We start from the raw sequence: 17623 nt of genomic DNA on the forward strand, positions 1-17623 counted from the left end.
CCTATCTAGAGAGTAGGAGGTTGAGGGTTCGAGTCCCTCCAAGACACGTGGATTCTTTTCGCAAATTTCATATCAATTTGTCCATTCGAAACATATGCTGTGCATATGCACAGCCAAGATATTTAACAAAAAATTCATTTTATTAAATTAATAAATTTTCCTAAATTTTTATATTGATCAATTTTTAAATTATTCGAATTATTTTAAAATTTTCATTTTTTTTTATTTCTTAATTTGATTAATCCATTTTTTTCTCTTGTGTTTTGATTTTTAATTCTTAAATTTATTTTTTTATGCATTCATTTTTTGCCTTTGCCGTACAACAAAGTTGTACCGAAAGGCTGTAGGACTACTCTACAAAACAACTTTTGATAGAAAGCCCGGAGACCCATAGTCTTATATACCGATCGATTCAGTTTGACGAGGTGATGTCTGTATGTGCGTATGTATGTATGTGTATGTGTGTGTATCTGTGTATGTGTACAAATTTTTAGAAAAAAACATGAAAACACATGATTTTAGTAAAATTGGTGAAACTTGAGATAAAAAACAACATATCCCAAATTTTTGACATAACAAAGAATATTAATTTCTCTTCAAAATGCCGTGTGAATATTTTTTTGGTCTGCCCCAACCGGAGATATCAATCTATGAAAAAAAATGTAATTTTGACAGAAAAGCGATTATAACTTTTGACCGGAAGAAGATATTGAGCATATTTATTATTTATCCACCAAAAGTTGCATTTTTTTGAGCTCTAAAAGTCACCTGAAGACGACTTTTTCGAGAAATCTAAAACAAAAAAAGTAGATAAAAAATACTGTTTTTTTGAGTACTCCCTAATCCAATTTGGTAAATTTGCTCTTAATCAGCCAACTTAAGAGCTACAGAAAAAGTTTTTTAAGCAAAATTTATTGGAATAAGCTACGCTACAACTTTGTAGAACATAACATGTCAATATTCTGAGAAATAATAAACACATTTTCTATTTTTTTTTTTATATGATGGGCTACCCTATTTTTTGGTAGTACCATAATGATGGCCTTACTATTTCAAACAATTTTGTAGAACAACAGTTTTTTTTTTCCAAAAAATATAGTTTTGGCGTAAAATGCATCTTTCCGCGTAAATCTGTACCCTGGACCATAGTGGAATGGTGGGAATGCATAGTAATTAATGCAAAAACATGCAAAATGATAGAAAATATGCTTTTTTGACCTTTCTTATGTGATTTTTTCAGTGCATTTTACGATGCACGAGAAAGGCATCATCGCCGCTAGGTGGATTAATCTGGTTTTTATTTCATTATTTTTGGTAAATGCTGTTACGCTTTTACTTTTATCATTGTTTCATCCAAACCTTCATAAGCGCATTATTCCTGCATACGCGCGAAGGATTATCTGGTTTTCGGTTAGGTATAATAACCAGTAATAACCAGTTCAGATAAGAAACATCGAAATTCTTTAATCGAACGCAGTTTAGAAACAATCCAAACACCTGTTACGCTTTTATCATTGTTTCATTTAGGGGCCATCCAGAAACCACGTGGTCATATTTTTGAAGATTTTCAACACCCCCCCCCCCCCATGTGGCTTATCGTGGGAATTTGGCAGGAACCCCTCCCCCTATTACCATGTAGTTTTTTTCAAGCACAAAAATTTAAAAAAAACCTTATGTAACTAAAACATATGGTTAATCCGATCAATTTTGAAGATGGACAATTTCAACTGATACAAAAACAAGCAAAGCCCAGCATGGAAATTATAAATTTTCATGAATTCAAAAATTTTGATGTATCCGCAGGTCTATTGAGCCGATGCGATTTCATTTATTACTTTCACAATCTACAACAGACCTTCCATGAGTCGATGTTCTAAGATACAATATCGACTGAAGTAAAAAAGCAGCCTGAAAAATTTTAAAATTTTCCATAACAATTAGGAAATTTCCAATAAAGAAATTATGGTATGAGCAATAAAAAAAATATCAAATTTTCTACAAATAATGCAAAATTTCCATAAACAATTAAGCATTTTCCACAAAATAAAAATAAATTAACACTTTTCAAACCAAAAATTGCAAATATAAAAAAAGAATTTTTCATGAAGGAATCAAAATTTTCCACGGAAAAAATACCAACATTCCATAAATAAATCAATATTAGAAATAAATAATTACAATTTTTTTAAAAATTTACTAAAAATATTTTCTCGGTCACTCAGATGGTTCTTTCGAATAATTTTCCAAGGAACTTCTATTCCACATCTCGAATATGCTTCAGTCAATGGTCCTTTTATAAGCGACTCAAAGAGGAATGAATGTATTATAGACCAATTATTATTTTGGAGTTTTATAGACCAATTATTATTTTGGATCATTTGATTTATTCAATTAACCAACTTATGAATGATGTATGATATAATATCCCAGTAGGTTCATTGGGTTGATATGACTTCAATTATTATTTATACAAGCTACTACAGACCTTTTAGGTTATACAAAACGTCCTGGAAGTCGTAATGTTTGCAACTTGTCTCTTGGATCTCATGTTAATGGAAATTAGGATCATATGATTATTTCATCGGATTGGGTATATACCGATGATGAGGACATTGCAAAATATCTACCAGTATCGTGGGCTGAACTTGAGAGCATTTGGGAGTACCTTGAACATCTCGTATTCCTGAATATTAATCACTGGCTTAACGTTCAGGATGACCCATCTTATCTGAGTGTTCAGAATGATTCAAACATTTCAACTTCATTTGTATGCTCTTAGAGTCGAAATCTTCCCAAGGTTTCGGATATCTGAGTTTTCAGGGACAGTCAAATTTTAGCTCCCATATTTTTTCTGTAAAGCCAATATCTTGATGAACAATTTTACTGAAGAAAATAGTGGCCTAGCTCTCTTTTGTGATTTTATAGACAATCTAAAACGCTGGGCATATATGACCCATCCGTCCTGAAAGGGTTGAGATTTGTTTTGGAATTCAATTTCAATCATTATTATAACATAATTTTTTAACGTTGATTGTTTTAGGAATTGGAGGGTTTTTTTCTGGAACACTGCCGCTTTTTTTCATATCGCAGGAATCTCCTTAGTTCTAAGACCCTTTTATGAATTTAAAAAGCATTTTATTTAGAATTTTATGTTGATTTTTTAGATGCAAGTTTCTCTATGTCATAACCTTTTTCATACGCACTACTAGAATTTTGTGCATTTAGAACATTTAGGTGCATTATTAAATTTTTCGATCAATTATCCTAATTATTCAATATCATAAAAACTAGGCTTCTTAAGCCTAAATTATTGCCTATATTTATTGCTTGGATTAATTTTAAATTCCAAGATCTTCTTAATTATCAAGAATAATTATTCTGGAGTTGCAAGGAAAACCCTTCGGAATATTGACAAGAAATTCTTCGGAGTCTCCACGGAAAAATCTTTAGAATTTCAACGACATTCTTTTCCGAAATTCTGTGGAAGAGTTCCGAAAACGTTCGGTAGAAATTTTGAAGAACTATAAGAATCCGTAGAAGGATCCGAAATGCATATTTACGATGAAAATTCCAATAAACATCAAATTCCGAAGAATTTCCAATATAAATTAGAAAAAAAAATCCAGCTTACTTTTTTTACATAATCTCTAAAGATTTTCTTCAAAATCCTGGGCAACTTTAATGAATCTTCAAAAAAAATTCTTCTGAATTTCCAATGGAAATTTTTTTCGTTTTCCAAAAGAAATTCTTAGACATTTTCAGCAGTTTTTTTTAATTTCCAAAAGAAATTATTCGGAATATGCCAAAATATTTCTGATGGAAATTCCTAAGATTTTCCAGTAGAAAATCGAAAAAAGTTCATCTGAAACACCAATAATGAATTTCCCGAGGAAATTCCAATGTTTTTACAAGTGGAAATAACGAAAAAATTGTACTTTTGTAGTACTTGTAAAGGTTGTACATTTGAAGCTTTTAAATCAAAATTTTAAAGATTTTCTGATGTGAAAATTCTTTAAAATTTCTAAATCATTTCCTGTGCATCTTTGCATGGTAAAGATTTAAAGCAATGTTTAGCTGAACCTACAAAGAAATCAAAATGACTTCCCGAAGAAGAATGAATTCCCGATGAAATTTTGGAAGAATTTATGGTGCAAATTAAAAAAAAAACATTAACCTTGAGAATTCTAAAGATTTATTCTTTGAAAATCCAAAGAATTTTTTGAAGATAGTCCATAGACTCTTCCGTGAAAATTCTAAATAATGCCTCGAATAAAAAAAATACTTGGAAATTTTAAAAAAATGTGTAGAATTCACAAAGAGCGTAGAAAAGTATTCCAAAAAAATTTCATTTCAAAATTCCAAATTTGAAAAAAATCCAAAAACAAAAAATCAACGGAAAAAGTGTTTCATGTGGCATTGGCTGTTTAATATCTTTCGGAAATTCAGAAGATTTTTTCTTGAAAATTTAAAAGTCTTCTTCTTCTTCTATGACTGCATATTCCAACTGGAAGTTGGTCTTCTTTTCAACTTAGTATATTCTATTAGCATTTCCTCAGTTATAAATTGAAAGCTTTTATATGCCAGCCATTGCACGATTATATATCTTGTGTAGCAAGTACGATGGATACACTATACCTAGGGTATCGAGAATGTTTCCCACCCAAAAACATCCTAGACAGGAACTAGAATCGAACTCGCCATCTCCAGATAGGCAATCCTACGCCTTTGCTCGCAAGGCTAACTTGAGACTGAACATGTCGAAGTGTACTCCTTAAAATGTTCGAAAAACTTCTTTTGGAAATGAATAAGAATTTCTGGTGAAGATTCGAAAGAACTTGTCGAAGAAATTCATTAGAATGTAAAAAAAGAAAAATGAAAATATGAACATTTTTTTTCTACCGAAAATTATATGTATTTCCCACGGGACTGTTTTGAATTTTCAGACAGAATACACATGGAATTTTTTTCGGAGCTTTAGGGAAAAATTTTCAGAATTTACACTGGAGATGTTTTGTTTATTTTTTTCATTAACAATTTGTAGCAAAATTTCCAAGCAAAATTAGTCAGAGAGAATTGTTCAAAAATCATTTTATCATTTATATGAAATTTCTTTACTGGATTTTTCCTGATTATCCACAAGAAATTCTTTTGAAAGTTTTTTTCTTGGATTATTGTAAAAACATGAACATTTTTCAAAATTGTAGCTGCGTACGCTGATGCAAAAGTGTCGGCGGCGTGATGCCAAAAACCATCCGCGGCGGATTTTTTAAAAATATTTTTTCATTTTTCCTTTCCAATTTTTTTTGTGGGAATTGAGACTGAATCGCAACCTGGTTTTTCGTTATTTTTTTATGGAAAAAGGATCTAAGGCTAAGATGGTAAAATAACGCAGATATGCATCGGCGTTACGACTGACGCTGCGTTACCGGTTTTTCTCGATGTACACCTACGTCTTTTCAACGCTGAGTTGAATTGCGCTTTGTGTTTATTGATTAAATCATTAAATTTTAATGATATGTATTTTTTTCACCGCTATTGTTATTCACCAAAAGTTTTTCGTGTAAAAAAAACACGTGGTTCGAGAGCAACACCCCCTCCCCACTGTGGCTTATCGTGGTCATTTTCCAACCTCCCCTCCCCCATATATGACCACGTGGTTTCTGGATGGCCCCAGCTATTTAGGCTTCTTCGGCAAAACGTCTGAATCGGTAGATTTAAATATTCGGCAACTAGCTGTTGGCCTAACAATCGTTTCGATCAAACGTTCAATTCAGCCAAATGGAATTCAGCTAAACTTTCGGTCTAACGTGTTATTGGACCAAGCGGCAGTCGATGAAATGGCGTTCGACCGACTCTGCCTTATTTCATAATTTAATCTCAACCATTCATACCAAAATAGAACAAATTGTAATGATTTTACACAACACCTTCAGCGATTAATTGTACTGAAAGAATAAAATCAATAATTTGTTGGTTGCACTAAATTAGAACAAAAAACTGCTTTTAAACGATGAAGTGATGTGCCGGATCGAAATAAGTGACGCAGCAGTTGTTCTTCTGCCTCGGGCGCTGCTGGTATTGGTTGTTTACCTTCAAAATTGCCGATCGGATGCTGAAACCGTGCACTGCATTCCGGTTGATTATTTGTGTGAAGGAAGTCAATGATTGTCCAATGAGCCTTTTGCGTGTCAATAAAGCGCTAATAAAGAGAAGCATGATGTCATTCGATTCATGTTCGTTCCACCGGCAGGTGTGCAATTGCGATGGAAAGGCACATTGAAGCCGAATCAGAATCGAGCGTTTCTGGCAAAACAAAGTTTGAGGAAGCCAAATAAACAATACACGAAGTACGCCATCCCAACTTCAGATAGTATGTGAAATTGAGTCTTCGACAAACAACAGTTTTAATATGAAACATAATAGACACTCCAGAATTCGGGAAAGACCGCCTTTCTGCTTCTGGGCTTGCTGCCACCGTTCTTGGTTACACAAGTTGTCACCCCAGTCGAAGCTAGTGAAAGCACATGGCCGTCAAGTCAAGGGTAGGTATCAACCCGTGACACAACAGTGCCTCTCTATATCAGGGCGGGCGCGATGGTGCGGTGGATAAAAGCAAACATAAATAACAAATAAAACAAGTCACGACTATGGTGGAGCGGGCCCTTTCGAAACTTTCCAAAACAGAATGAGACAGCTTTTCCACCGAAAAATATATCCGACAACCCAACACACACCGCCCGGCGTAGAATGGAGAAAGTAAATCCATGTAGCACTATCAAGCGAAAATCACAGTTTTTGTTTTTCTTGTATGGGCCAGTTGGACTGAAAGGCTATCGTTTCAACTCTATTAATATTATTTTTACCCTTAATTGAAGGCATTGTCATTTAATGTTAATGGGAACTTAATGGAAAATATTAGATTTTTTTCATAAATTGTAGCATACAATAAAATGTGCTAAAAATGTGATTAATTGATAACATTGCCTCCTAGGTGGTTGAATCATTTATTTACTGTTAAACTAATCAAGAGAAAGATGCTGGCAATTGATTTTTGGAAGAAATAAGTGTGCTATATCCTCGATTAGTACAAGGAAAATGGACAGCGTGGCTTCCAATCAATATAACCTTGTTACAAATGTCACAAATTATTTTCCGAATGACGAATTACTTGTATCGGTGGCACCATCAAAAAGCACTTCATTTGGCAATATTTTGGTCGATTTAACCCTCGCATATTGTTCATGTTCAACTGCACCGGACGCACTGCAGTCCAATAACTGAAGCAATCGAGTTCCATTGCTAGTGTCGAAGCGATGTGGTGAGAGGTAGTAGTACAGCGCAGTCGAACGAAACTTATTCATATGGTAAAACATATTTTCCAATCCGAGTTCCATTTCGTGTTTGCATATTGTACCCCCGGCGAAGCGTACGTCAACGTTGGTATATTGTGCCCGGACTTTGGCGGAGAAAAAAAATCAGCGACAATACTTATTAATATAAATTTATTTTGATTGGAAACAAAGAGTGGTTTTGGCTTTTTCGCTTTATTTTCTCATGAGTTATGAATATTAGAAATCTTGCTCCATGCCATTTATTTTTTCGAGTAGAATATAAACACGAAACACTTTACAATTGCAGTTGAGTTGAGGGTTTCCGTAGAGGAGCGCAACTGTTTTCATGTCATTTGTCAGTGGTAATTGATGAGAAATGTTATTTTAATGAAATAGTATTTATTATATTGACAAAAATCGGTAAAAGAAATTTAGAAACATTTTTCAAAATCAACCACCACAATAAGCCCCTCATCGCGTGGGAGCTCTATACACATTGATTCGATCTTCGATCTCGCCACCAATGTCGCCATCGTCATTAAGCTCAATCCAACCAGCACCACCCAAAGGCCACCGTTGTTGATGTAAAGTAAGCAGGTAACTGTAGGAATGTTTTCTTGGCAGAAAACGATCCGCCTACGTTCGGAGCTAGTTACGCTGCTGCATTGCTTTTGTGGTGGTTTCGTGGTTTCGAGAATGGATCAAATTTCTGGCGATTCCATAACTGAGTAGAAAAAAAATGAAACTTAATTATCTGGTACCGGATCAGCAGTTGGATTGTCTCTGCGAGATGTGGGCCACCCCAAACCGACGACAGTGACAAGTTTAATTGGCTTTCAAGTAGGTGAAGTGTTTGGAGTAGGGTGATTCAAGCTCATAAAGCAATTTTTCGATGACGTCCATGTAATTTTGCATGTTGTTCAGCGGTAAAAAAAATCTGTGAAAACTGTGACTTGACCGTTTTTTCAAGCCACCCTAGTGTGGAGCCAGAAGGAAAATCGCCAGCAGAAACGTGCATTCGAACATACTATCTAATCAGAGTGATCCAACTAATTTGCCAGCAGGAACCAGCAGTGAATTCAAACTAACGTCAAGTGCATGATTTGTGTTTTTTTAAGAGCGGTTGATAATACAGAAAGAGAGTGAAGCACAGTGGAATCCTCGTTCAACCTTTTTTTATAACGATTTCCCTCAAGTGGAAAGTGATTATAGTTTTGCTGATGCGGGCTATCGTTTTTTTCAGCGCAGTAGTGAGTGGTACATGTGGAAGATAACGACGTTATTCAGCAAACTCAAACAAAGTGATGCGTGACCTGCCGAAGAGCACCACTCACGTGGTGAAGAAAGCTTCGGACATTTTTGTCCCCGGCGAGCGAGGTCTACATCTGTATGGAACCGACAAAGGGCTGCTCGCCCCTTCCAAGGTGGTGACCAACCCGAAGAACAGGGGCGGTCATCTGATGGGGGACGCGATCAAAAAATCCCCATCCGCAAAGCAATCGCTCCCGGCGGAGTTAGCTTTGGCCAGTGCTCGCCGGGCGGTGAGTTCAAGTTCGGAAGACGAAAATGATCGGGGCTTTCACGTGGATGACGACAGTGAGGAAGTGAGTAGTTCCGAATCGACGGCCAGTGAAGTGGGGGTAGGTTATGAGGAGGAAGAGGATGGAACGACTTCCGGAAGGCAGGAAATCTCGGTGGATGACGAAGAGGGGTTTTCGCGGGTAGAGAGACTAAACGGCGAAAAGGAGGAGCGTTTGGTGCTCGATGTTGATGAGGAGATTCCTCGGATGAAGAAGCAGCACGACGGTAAACAAAAAGGTATGTTCTTGGTTGTTGTATTGTATGATCGAAGCGAGAGCTGTTAGTTTGTTGATGAAGTTTGAAAATAATCTGGTACCATTATTATTACATTGCTAGTGCTCGCTAAGTTACCAAATGTTGTAGAAATGTGGCGCAAATAATCGTTCGCTACGAAAACATTCCGCACAGTTTGCCATTCGCTTGTCATAAAACCGTCAGCTCCAGAACGAGGTGCGAGTCGTAATCACGTGTCAGATGAAATGCAAGGAATTCAGTACTTGTTTTGAAGGCAACCCCGGTAGCGAAACTCCCGAGCAGACTATATTTAGCTGCCACTGCATGTTATAGGTTCCTACACTGCCAAATGGTGGAATTGCGCACAGTACACGTGAATCTTGAAGGTATTTGGAACTTTGGACGACCGGTTCGTTGGTCGGGTATGATTCACACGGGTGCGTGATGACGTTCGAAAGTACATACACAATATGATCGCAACTCATGCGTAACTGATTAATTCGTGTGCCGTTTGGTATGCAAATAAGAAGAAAGGGATTGAGTGAAATTAATTTGATTGGTAGAGTGCTTGTTAAATTGATTGAAATGTTTTTTGGATGCTTAGAAACAAAAACGATTGAAATAATAACTTTAAAATTATTGTCTTTTTGATGAATGACACGCATCTTACTTGTGTGAATCGTGGACGAGAAAACAACAATTGAAATCGCCTTAGTACACTTTAGTTTTATTAAATATTAGACCAGCCCGATCTTGCTCGGGTTTTTTATTGATCTAACTGTCTTATAGTTAGCTGCCGTTATTCAAAATCCGTCGAACCATTGATGTATTTAGAGTAATATCGCCAGCTTAATTTTGTGAGGATCTTTTAAATTTTTAGGATTTTTAATTTTTCAATCCATTTTGCAGTGACATGTCCATCTGAACAATAATTGATAATTCAATTTGAAATAAAATTGATGATGAAAAATTCATTCGTATTTCCTCGGAATATTCATTCGAATTCCCTCGAGAAATTCATTCAAATTTGCTTGGGAAATTAATTCGAATTTCCTTGAGAAATTCATTCCTCGGGAAATTCATTCGACTTTCCTCGGGAAATTCATTCGAATTTTCTCGGGGAATTCATTCGACTTTCCTCGGGAAATTCATTCGAATTCGTATTTCCTCGGGAAATTCGTTTGAATTTCCTCGGAAAATTCATTCGAATTTCCTCGGGAAATTCATTCGAATTTACTCGGGAAATTCATTCGAATCACCTCCGCAAATTCATTCAAAGTTCCTTAGGAAATTCATTCGAATTTCATTGGGAAATTCATTCGAATTTCGTTGGAAAATTCATTCGAATTTCGTTGGGAAATTCATTTGAATTTCGTTGGGAAATTCATTCGAATTTCGTTGGGAAATTCATTCGAATTTCTTTGGGAAATTCATACGAATTTACTCGGGAAATTCATTTGAATTTATAAAGAAATTCATTCGAAATTCCTTGGGAAATTCATTCGAATTTCCTTGGGAAATTCATTCGAATTTCCTTGGGAAATTCATTCGAATTTCCTTGGGAAATTCATTCGAATTTCCTTGGGAAATTCATTCGAATTTCCTTGGGAAATTCATTCGAATTTCCTTGGGAAATTCATTAGAATTTCCTTGGGAAATTCATTAGAATTTCCTTGGGAAATTCATTCGAATTCTCTTGGGAAATTCATTCGAATTTCATTGAGAAATTCATTCGTGTTTCCTTGGGAAAGTCATTCGAGTTTCTTTGGGAAATTCATTCGAATTTCCTTGGGAAATTCGTTCGAATTCCTTGGAAATTCATTCGAATTTCCTTGGGAAATTCATTCGAATTCCCTTGGGAAATTCATTCGAACTTCATTGAGAAATTCATTCGTATTTCCTCGGGAAAATAATTCGAGTTTCCTTGGAAAATTCATTCAATTTCCTTGGAAATTCATTCGAATTTCCTTGGGAAATTCATTTGAATTTCCTTGGAAATTCTTTCGAAATTCCTTGGGAAATTCATTGGATTTTTTTTGGAAAATTCCTTCATACTTCCTTGGGAAATTCATTAGAATTTCCTTGGGAAATTCATTTGAATTTCCTTGGGAAATTCATTCAATTTCCTTGGGAAATTCATTCAATTTCCTTGGGAAATTCATTCAATTTCCTTGGGAAATTCATTCGAATTTCCTCGGGAAATTCATTCGAATTTCCTTGGGAAATTCATTCGAATTTCCTTGGGAAATTCATTCGAATTTCCTTGGGTAATTCATTCGAATTTCCTTGGGAAATTCATTCAAATTTCCTTGGGAAATTCATTCGAATTTCCTCTGGAAATTCATTCAATTTCCTTGGGAAATTCATTAGAATTTCCTTGGGAAATTCATTCGAATTCTCTTGGGAAATTCATTCGAACTTCATTGAGAAATTCATTCGTGTTTCCTTGGGAAAGTCATTCGAGTTTCTTTGGGAAATTCATTCGAATTTCCTTGGGAAATTCGTTCGAATTCCCTTGGGAAATTCATTCGAATTTATTTGGGAAATTCATTCGAATTCCCTTGGGAAATTCATTCGAACTTCATTGAGAAATTCATTCGTATTTCCTTGGGAAAGTCATTCGAGTTTCCTTGGGAAATTCATTCGAATTTCCTTGGGAAATTCATTCGAATTTCCTTGGGAAATTCATTCGAATTTCCTTGGGAAATTCATTCGAATTTCCTTGGGAAAGTCATTCAACTTTCTTTGGGAAATTGATTCGAATTTCCTTGGGAAATTCATTCGAATTTCCTTGGGAAATTCATTCAATTTCCTTGGGAAATTCATTCAATTTCCTTGGGAAATTCATTCAATTTCCTTGGGAAATTCATTCGAATTTCCTTGGGAAATTCATTCGAATTTCCTTGGGAAATTCATTCGAATTTCCTTGGAAATTCATTCAATTTCCTTGGGAAATTCATTCGAATTTCCTTGGAAATTCATTCAATTTCCTTGGGAAATTCATTCGAATTTCCTTGGGAAATTCATTCGAATTTCCTTGGGAAATTCATTCAATTTCCTTGGGAAATTCATTCGAATTTCCTTGGGAAATTCATTCGAATTTCCTTGGGAAATTCATTCAATTTCCTTGGGAAATTCATTCAATTTCCTTGGGAAATTCATTCGAATTTCCTTGGGAAATTCATTCGAATTTCCTTGGGAAATTCATTCGAATTTCCTTGGAAATTCATTCGAATTTCCTTGGGAAATTCATTCAATTTCCTTGGGAAATTCATTCGAATTTCCTTGGGAAATTCATTCGAATTTCCTTGGGAAATTCATTCGAATTTCCTTGGGAAATTCATTCGAATTTCCTTGGGAAATTCATTCGAATTTCCTTGGGAAATTCATTCGAATTTCCTTGGGAAATTCATTCGAATTTCCTTGGGAAATTCATTCGAATTTCCTTGGGAAATTCATTCGAATTTCCTTGGGAAATTCATTCGAATTTCCTTGGGAAATTCATTCGAATTTCCTTGGGAAATTCATTCGAATTTCCTTGGGAAATTCATTCGAATTTCCTTGAGAAATTCATTCGAATTTCCTTGAGAAATTCATTCGAATTTCCTTGGGAAATTCATTCGAATTTCCTTTGGAAATTCATTCGCATTTCCTTTGGAAATTCATTCGAACTTTCTTGGGAAATTCATTCGAATTTCCTTGGGAAATTCATTCGAATTTCCTTAGGAAATACATTCAAACTTCCTTGGGAAATTCATTCGAATTTCCTTGGGAAATTCATTCGAATTTCCTTAAGAAATTCATTCGAACTTCCTTGGGAAATTCATTCGAATTTCCTTGGGAAATTCATTCGAATTTCCTTGGGAAATTCATTCGAATTTCCTTGGGAAATTCATTCGAATTTCCTTGGGAAATTCATTCAATTTCATTGGCAAATTCATTCGAATTTCCTTGGGAAATTCATTCGAATTTCCTTGGGAAATTCAATTGAATTTCCTTGGGAAATTCATTTGAATTTCCTTGGGAAATTCATTTGAATTTCCTTGGGAAATTCATTTGAATTGCCTTGGGAAATTCATTTGAATTTCCTTGGGAAATTCATTCGAATTTCCTGGAAAATTCATTTGAACTTCCTGGGAAATTCATTAGAATTTCCTTGGGAAATTCATTCGAATTTCCTTGGGAAATTCATTCGAATTTCCTTGGGAAATTCATTCGAATTTCCTTGGGAAATTCATTCGAATTTCCTTGGGAAATTCATTCGAATTTCCTTGGGAAATTCATTCGAATTTCCTTGGGAAATTCATTCGAATTTCCTTGGGAAATTCATTCGAATTTCCTTGGGAAATTCATTCGAATTTCCTTGGGAAATTCATTCGAATTTCCTTGGAAATTCATTCGAATTTCCTTGGGAAATTCATTCGAATTTTCTTGGGAAATTCATTCGAATTTCCTTGGGAAATTCATTCGAATTTCCTTGGGAAATTCATTCGAATTTCCTTGGGAAATTCATTCGAATTTCCTTGGGAAATTCATTCGAATTTCCTTGGGAAATTCATTCGAATTTCCTTGGGAAATTCATTCGAATTTTCTTGGGAAATTCATTCGAATTTCCTTGGGAAATTCATTCGAATTTCCTTGGGAAATTCATTCGAATTTCCTCGGGAAATTCATTCGAATTTACTCGGGAATTCATTCGAATTTCCTCAGAAATTCATTCGAATTCCTCGGAAAATTCATTCCTCGGGAAATTCATTCCTCGGGAAATTCATTCGAATTTCCTCGGGAAATTCATTCGAATGTTCTTGAGAAATTCATTCGAATTTTCTTAGGAAAATCATCCAAATTTTCTTAAGTAATTCATTTGAATTTTCTAAAGAAATTCATTCGAATATTCTTGGGAAATTCATTCGAATTTCCTTGGGAAATTCATTCGAATTTCCTTGGGAAATTCATTCGAATTTCCTTGGGAAATTCATTCGAATTTCCTTGGGAAATTCATTCGAATTGCCTTGGGAAATTCATTCGAATTTCCTCGGGAAATTCATTCGAATTTCCTCGGGAAATTCATTCGAATTTCCTCAGGAAATTCATTCGAATTTCCTCGGGAAATCCATTCGAATTTCCTCGGGAAATTCATTCTAATGCGGGAAATTCATTCGAATTTCTTCCGGAAACTCATTCGAATTTGCTCGGGAAATTCATTCGAATTCCATAAAGAAAAATCATTAGATTTGCTTCGGAAAAATAATTCTAATTTCCTTGGAAAAATCGTTCCAATTTCCTTGAAAATATCATTTGAATTTCCTTAGGAAATTCATTCGAATTTCGTCGGAAAATTCATTTGATTTGCCGTAAATGAAAGTTTCACTCTGCCTTATTTTCTTCCATAAATTTGGTAAATTTGAACCTAGATGAACATAATAAGAACCCTAGATCTTTTGATGAAGATCCTAGATCTTTTGTGAAAATTCAACGTGAAAGTAAGTAGGGTTATTTATTTATTTCTTTTTGGCATTTGCGTACTTTCAAATAGTTATAAAACTACATTACTCGATGCTGATGCAACCACAATGATACAGCATGCACCGGACACTCTAAAAATACCCAATGCGTAAGATCACTTCGAGCAAAGCGAGAATGAAATCCATTAAATCCCACCTCGATCGATTGGTCATGGGTGTCTTGACGGGCATAAAAAATTGGTTTGTTTCATTTTCGGTCAGCATCCCCCAGCAGGTTGGTCGTGAAGCGGTAGTTAGGTAGGCGGGTGCGGTAGGCGGGAAGAAATAAGATGTTAGGCGCTGAAATGTGACACATGTCAACCGCAGCGGTAGCACCCAAAACCGGCAACGGAACGTGTTGGCCGTCAGCGAAGCCGAACCGACCGACGACGCGCCGGTTCCGCTCCATATAGCTCCGTACCATCCCGATTGCCTTACCGACCAAAGGATGGCGAGGAAAGGAGAAAACCCCATCAGTGAGCAACAGTCAGAAGCTTGTAAAAGCTTCCTTCCATCTTTGAATGTATTTTCGGAATGTAAAGTTTGCGGAGGTAGATGATTTTGACACAAGTTGAATCGGCAATTCAAGGTTCCCCGTGGAACTTTTTACCTGTGACAGCGACTAAGCGCCTTATGACTGCAAGAGAGGTGCTTATTTGATCCGTTGACGGTACGGATTAATTCATGAAGCAAATTTGAGAACAATCGGTTTAACTTTTAGGAGTGTTGCAACTTGTAGCTGTATGTCGCAGCTGTGAGTAATTTTTATATTGATATTGATTGAGTTGAAAGCGCTTTCACAGCAAATAAACCTGATATGAATGAAAACGTGGGAAAAGGACCCTGACGACAAAAGCTGGAAAGTTTCTCACCTCCCTTTTCCCGAAAGAACGACCTTGCCTTTTGTTTGCCAATCTTCCAAACGAGCTAATCTTTTCACTAATGCGGAGTATAAATGAATGACCCAGATTCTGGGAGGTTTTTTTTACGTTCGTTCAACGTTTACCAACTAATTACGACCTTCCTTCCCCGGAGCGATGTGCTTCGTATAATGAAAAATGAACGTCGCCCGTGTGTCGACAACAGAAGGACCTTTTTGCTCTTTGCTGGTATGAAGGGGGAAATGGTCTGCTGATATTTTGTCCATGATCATAAGCATGCTTTTTGAAGGAAAATACGGAAAAGATCTTAAGAATCTGCCTGTTGCACTTTTTTCTTCATTTTTAGACCACTCCCCCTACATAACATACACTTCCATCGCGGGTTGAAAATGTTTAACCGGTGGAAACTTTCAGCTTCCATCACAGGAAGCTTCTAATGAGAGAGCATGCTAAGGCAGCAAGGACCTTAAGAAATCTGATTAGAGTACAAAACGAGCGACGATGACGCCATTCACATCATTTCACAGCAGCCGGATTCCACGACAACGACGCTCCAACGTGTGTCATACTTCCTTTGTGTCGTTCTTCCGGTTCATCCCGTTCGACGATACAATGAGAAGACGGACGGACGGCGAAGCAAGCCTCTGAGGAGGCTCCTGTTGCTATTGTTGTCACCACCATCCTGACTTTGGAAGCTTGGAGACACAAATGCTTCTTAGACACGCAACGGATTGAGGACAGCGCTGGAAACGAGGAAGTTTGCCGAGATTTAGCCAATATCCGGCTCGATTCCTAATCCCCGTTTCGTTGACTTTTGTCTGGGGGGAAAGGTGTGAAAACAGATAAGCAGCCGGGTGGGGTTCGCTCTGAAATGGGTCGGCATTAAACGTCGCTTGTAACTACGACAACGACGACGATGACTGCAGGGTCAGTGGTACGGAAACGTCCTTTCCAAAGCGTCTTCTATCTGCAGAAACAGCCCAAGTTGGTGGGCAGCACGTGTAAGGAGATTCTCGATAATTGAATTTTCATCATGTCAATTAGGTCCAATGCAGAAAACGAGGGAGAGTCAATAACAGCATCCATTGTTCTCATTGGAAGTATTTTGTTATGGAAATATAACTATAGGACGAGATTCGGAACAGAGATTGGCAGAGCACTTTGCCATGCCATTACCAAAACATTGGATCTTATTGATCGGAGAAAAGATTAGAGCCTATTAGCCACTAGGATTAGGCTGTCTATAAATATGCTTTGTGTTGATGTAAGATGGTTTCTTTCAACAAGATTATATTAATAAACCATGGGCTTGTAAATAAACTAAAAATAGATTGGTTTCACATCATTTCTCCTGGCAGATAGATTGGCAGCGTCATTGTAGAGAGGACTCATAAAAAACCGAAGAAAATGTTGTCCTAGTGTTCTTTGGACTCTCAATGTTGAAAATCACCCAGAAAAACATGTTGAATAAACTCATCAAAGTTATTTCTCCACAGGAACTCGAATTCGATGAAAGTTTTAGTTTAAGGGCGCTAAAACGCTAGTGTTCGGAATATGACTCATGTTCGGGATTTGAGTGAAAACGGTACGCATGATAGCAAAAAGTAGCGACGAGATTGGCTCTGCATTTATTTGTTTTGCGATGAGCTGAATATATGTTCAGTTATGTTCAGTGAGATGGAAAACGAAACAGTTCCCCTACATATAGTACATATTCATTATATTTTTGAAGGATTTGTTGTACGGTAACGATTTGGTTCGTTGTCCAGCGGTAATTTTCGAAATCGGTTTGATGATTTTCCAAAACAAACATTTTCTAAGGATAAGAAGATCGCTCTTTTGTAAATGGGTATACGACACCTTCCTTCTACTTCTCCGGTAGCTGTTCTGTTTTTCAGACTCTTAGTTTGTACAGACAAGCGGCAAGCTTTAAAGGGGATCATCTCGATGAGTTCAGCTTCTTGTTCTTGGTCTGTTGGATTCGATCTATTAAGTAGAGGCTGGTTGGCTCTATCATGACTTTGAAAATTATATACCTCTTGTAGTTTTTATTTCCTTTCAGCATTCATTCACGAATTGTAGATGGCGGTTC

The 17623-nt window shown here is 36.3% G+C and overlaps 1 protein-coding gene across 10 annotated transcripts in view; it reads left to right on the forward strand.

The window, feature by feature from the left end:
- LOC134226293 (liprin-beta-1) overlaps window positions 1-17623 on the forward strand; it is a 148562-nt gene that overhangs the window by 25349 nt on the left and 105590 nt on the right. For 8 of the 10 annotated variants that reach the window (XM_062706973.1, XM_062706974.1, XM_062706971.1 and 5 more), the window contains exon 2: window positions 8580-9149. In XM_062706973.1, the coding sequence (XP_062562957.1) occupies window positions 8636-9149 (514 nt within the window). In that variant the 5' untranslated portion in view covers window positions 8580-8635. Of the gene's footprint in view, window positions 1-8449; window positions 9150-17623 lie in introns of all 10 variants that reach the window. The other 2 variants (XM_062706965.1, XM_062706966.1) reach the window with 2 other exon arrangements.

This window comes from Armigeres subalbatus, chromosome 3 (assembly GCF_024139115.2).
Source record: "Armigeres subalbatus isolate Guangzhou_Male chromosome 3, GZ_Asu_2, whole genome shotgun sequence".
In the NCBI taxonomy this organism is placed as follows: domain Eukaryota; kingdom Metazoa; phylum Arthropoda; class Insecta; order Diptera; family Culicidae; genus Armigeres; species Armigeres subalbatus.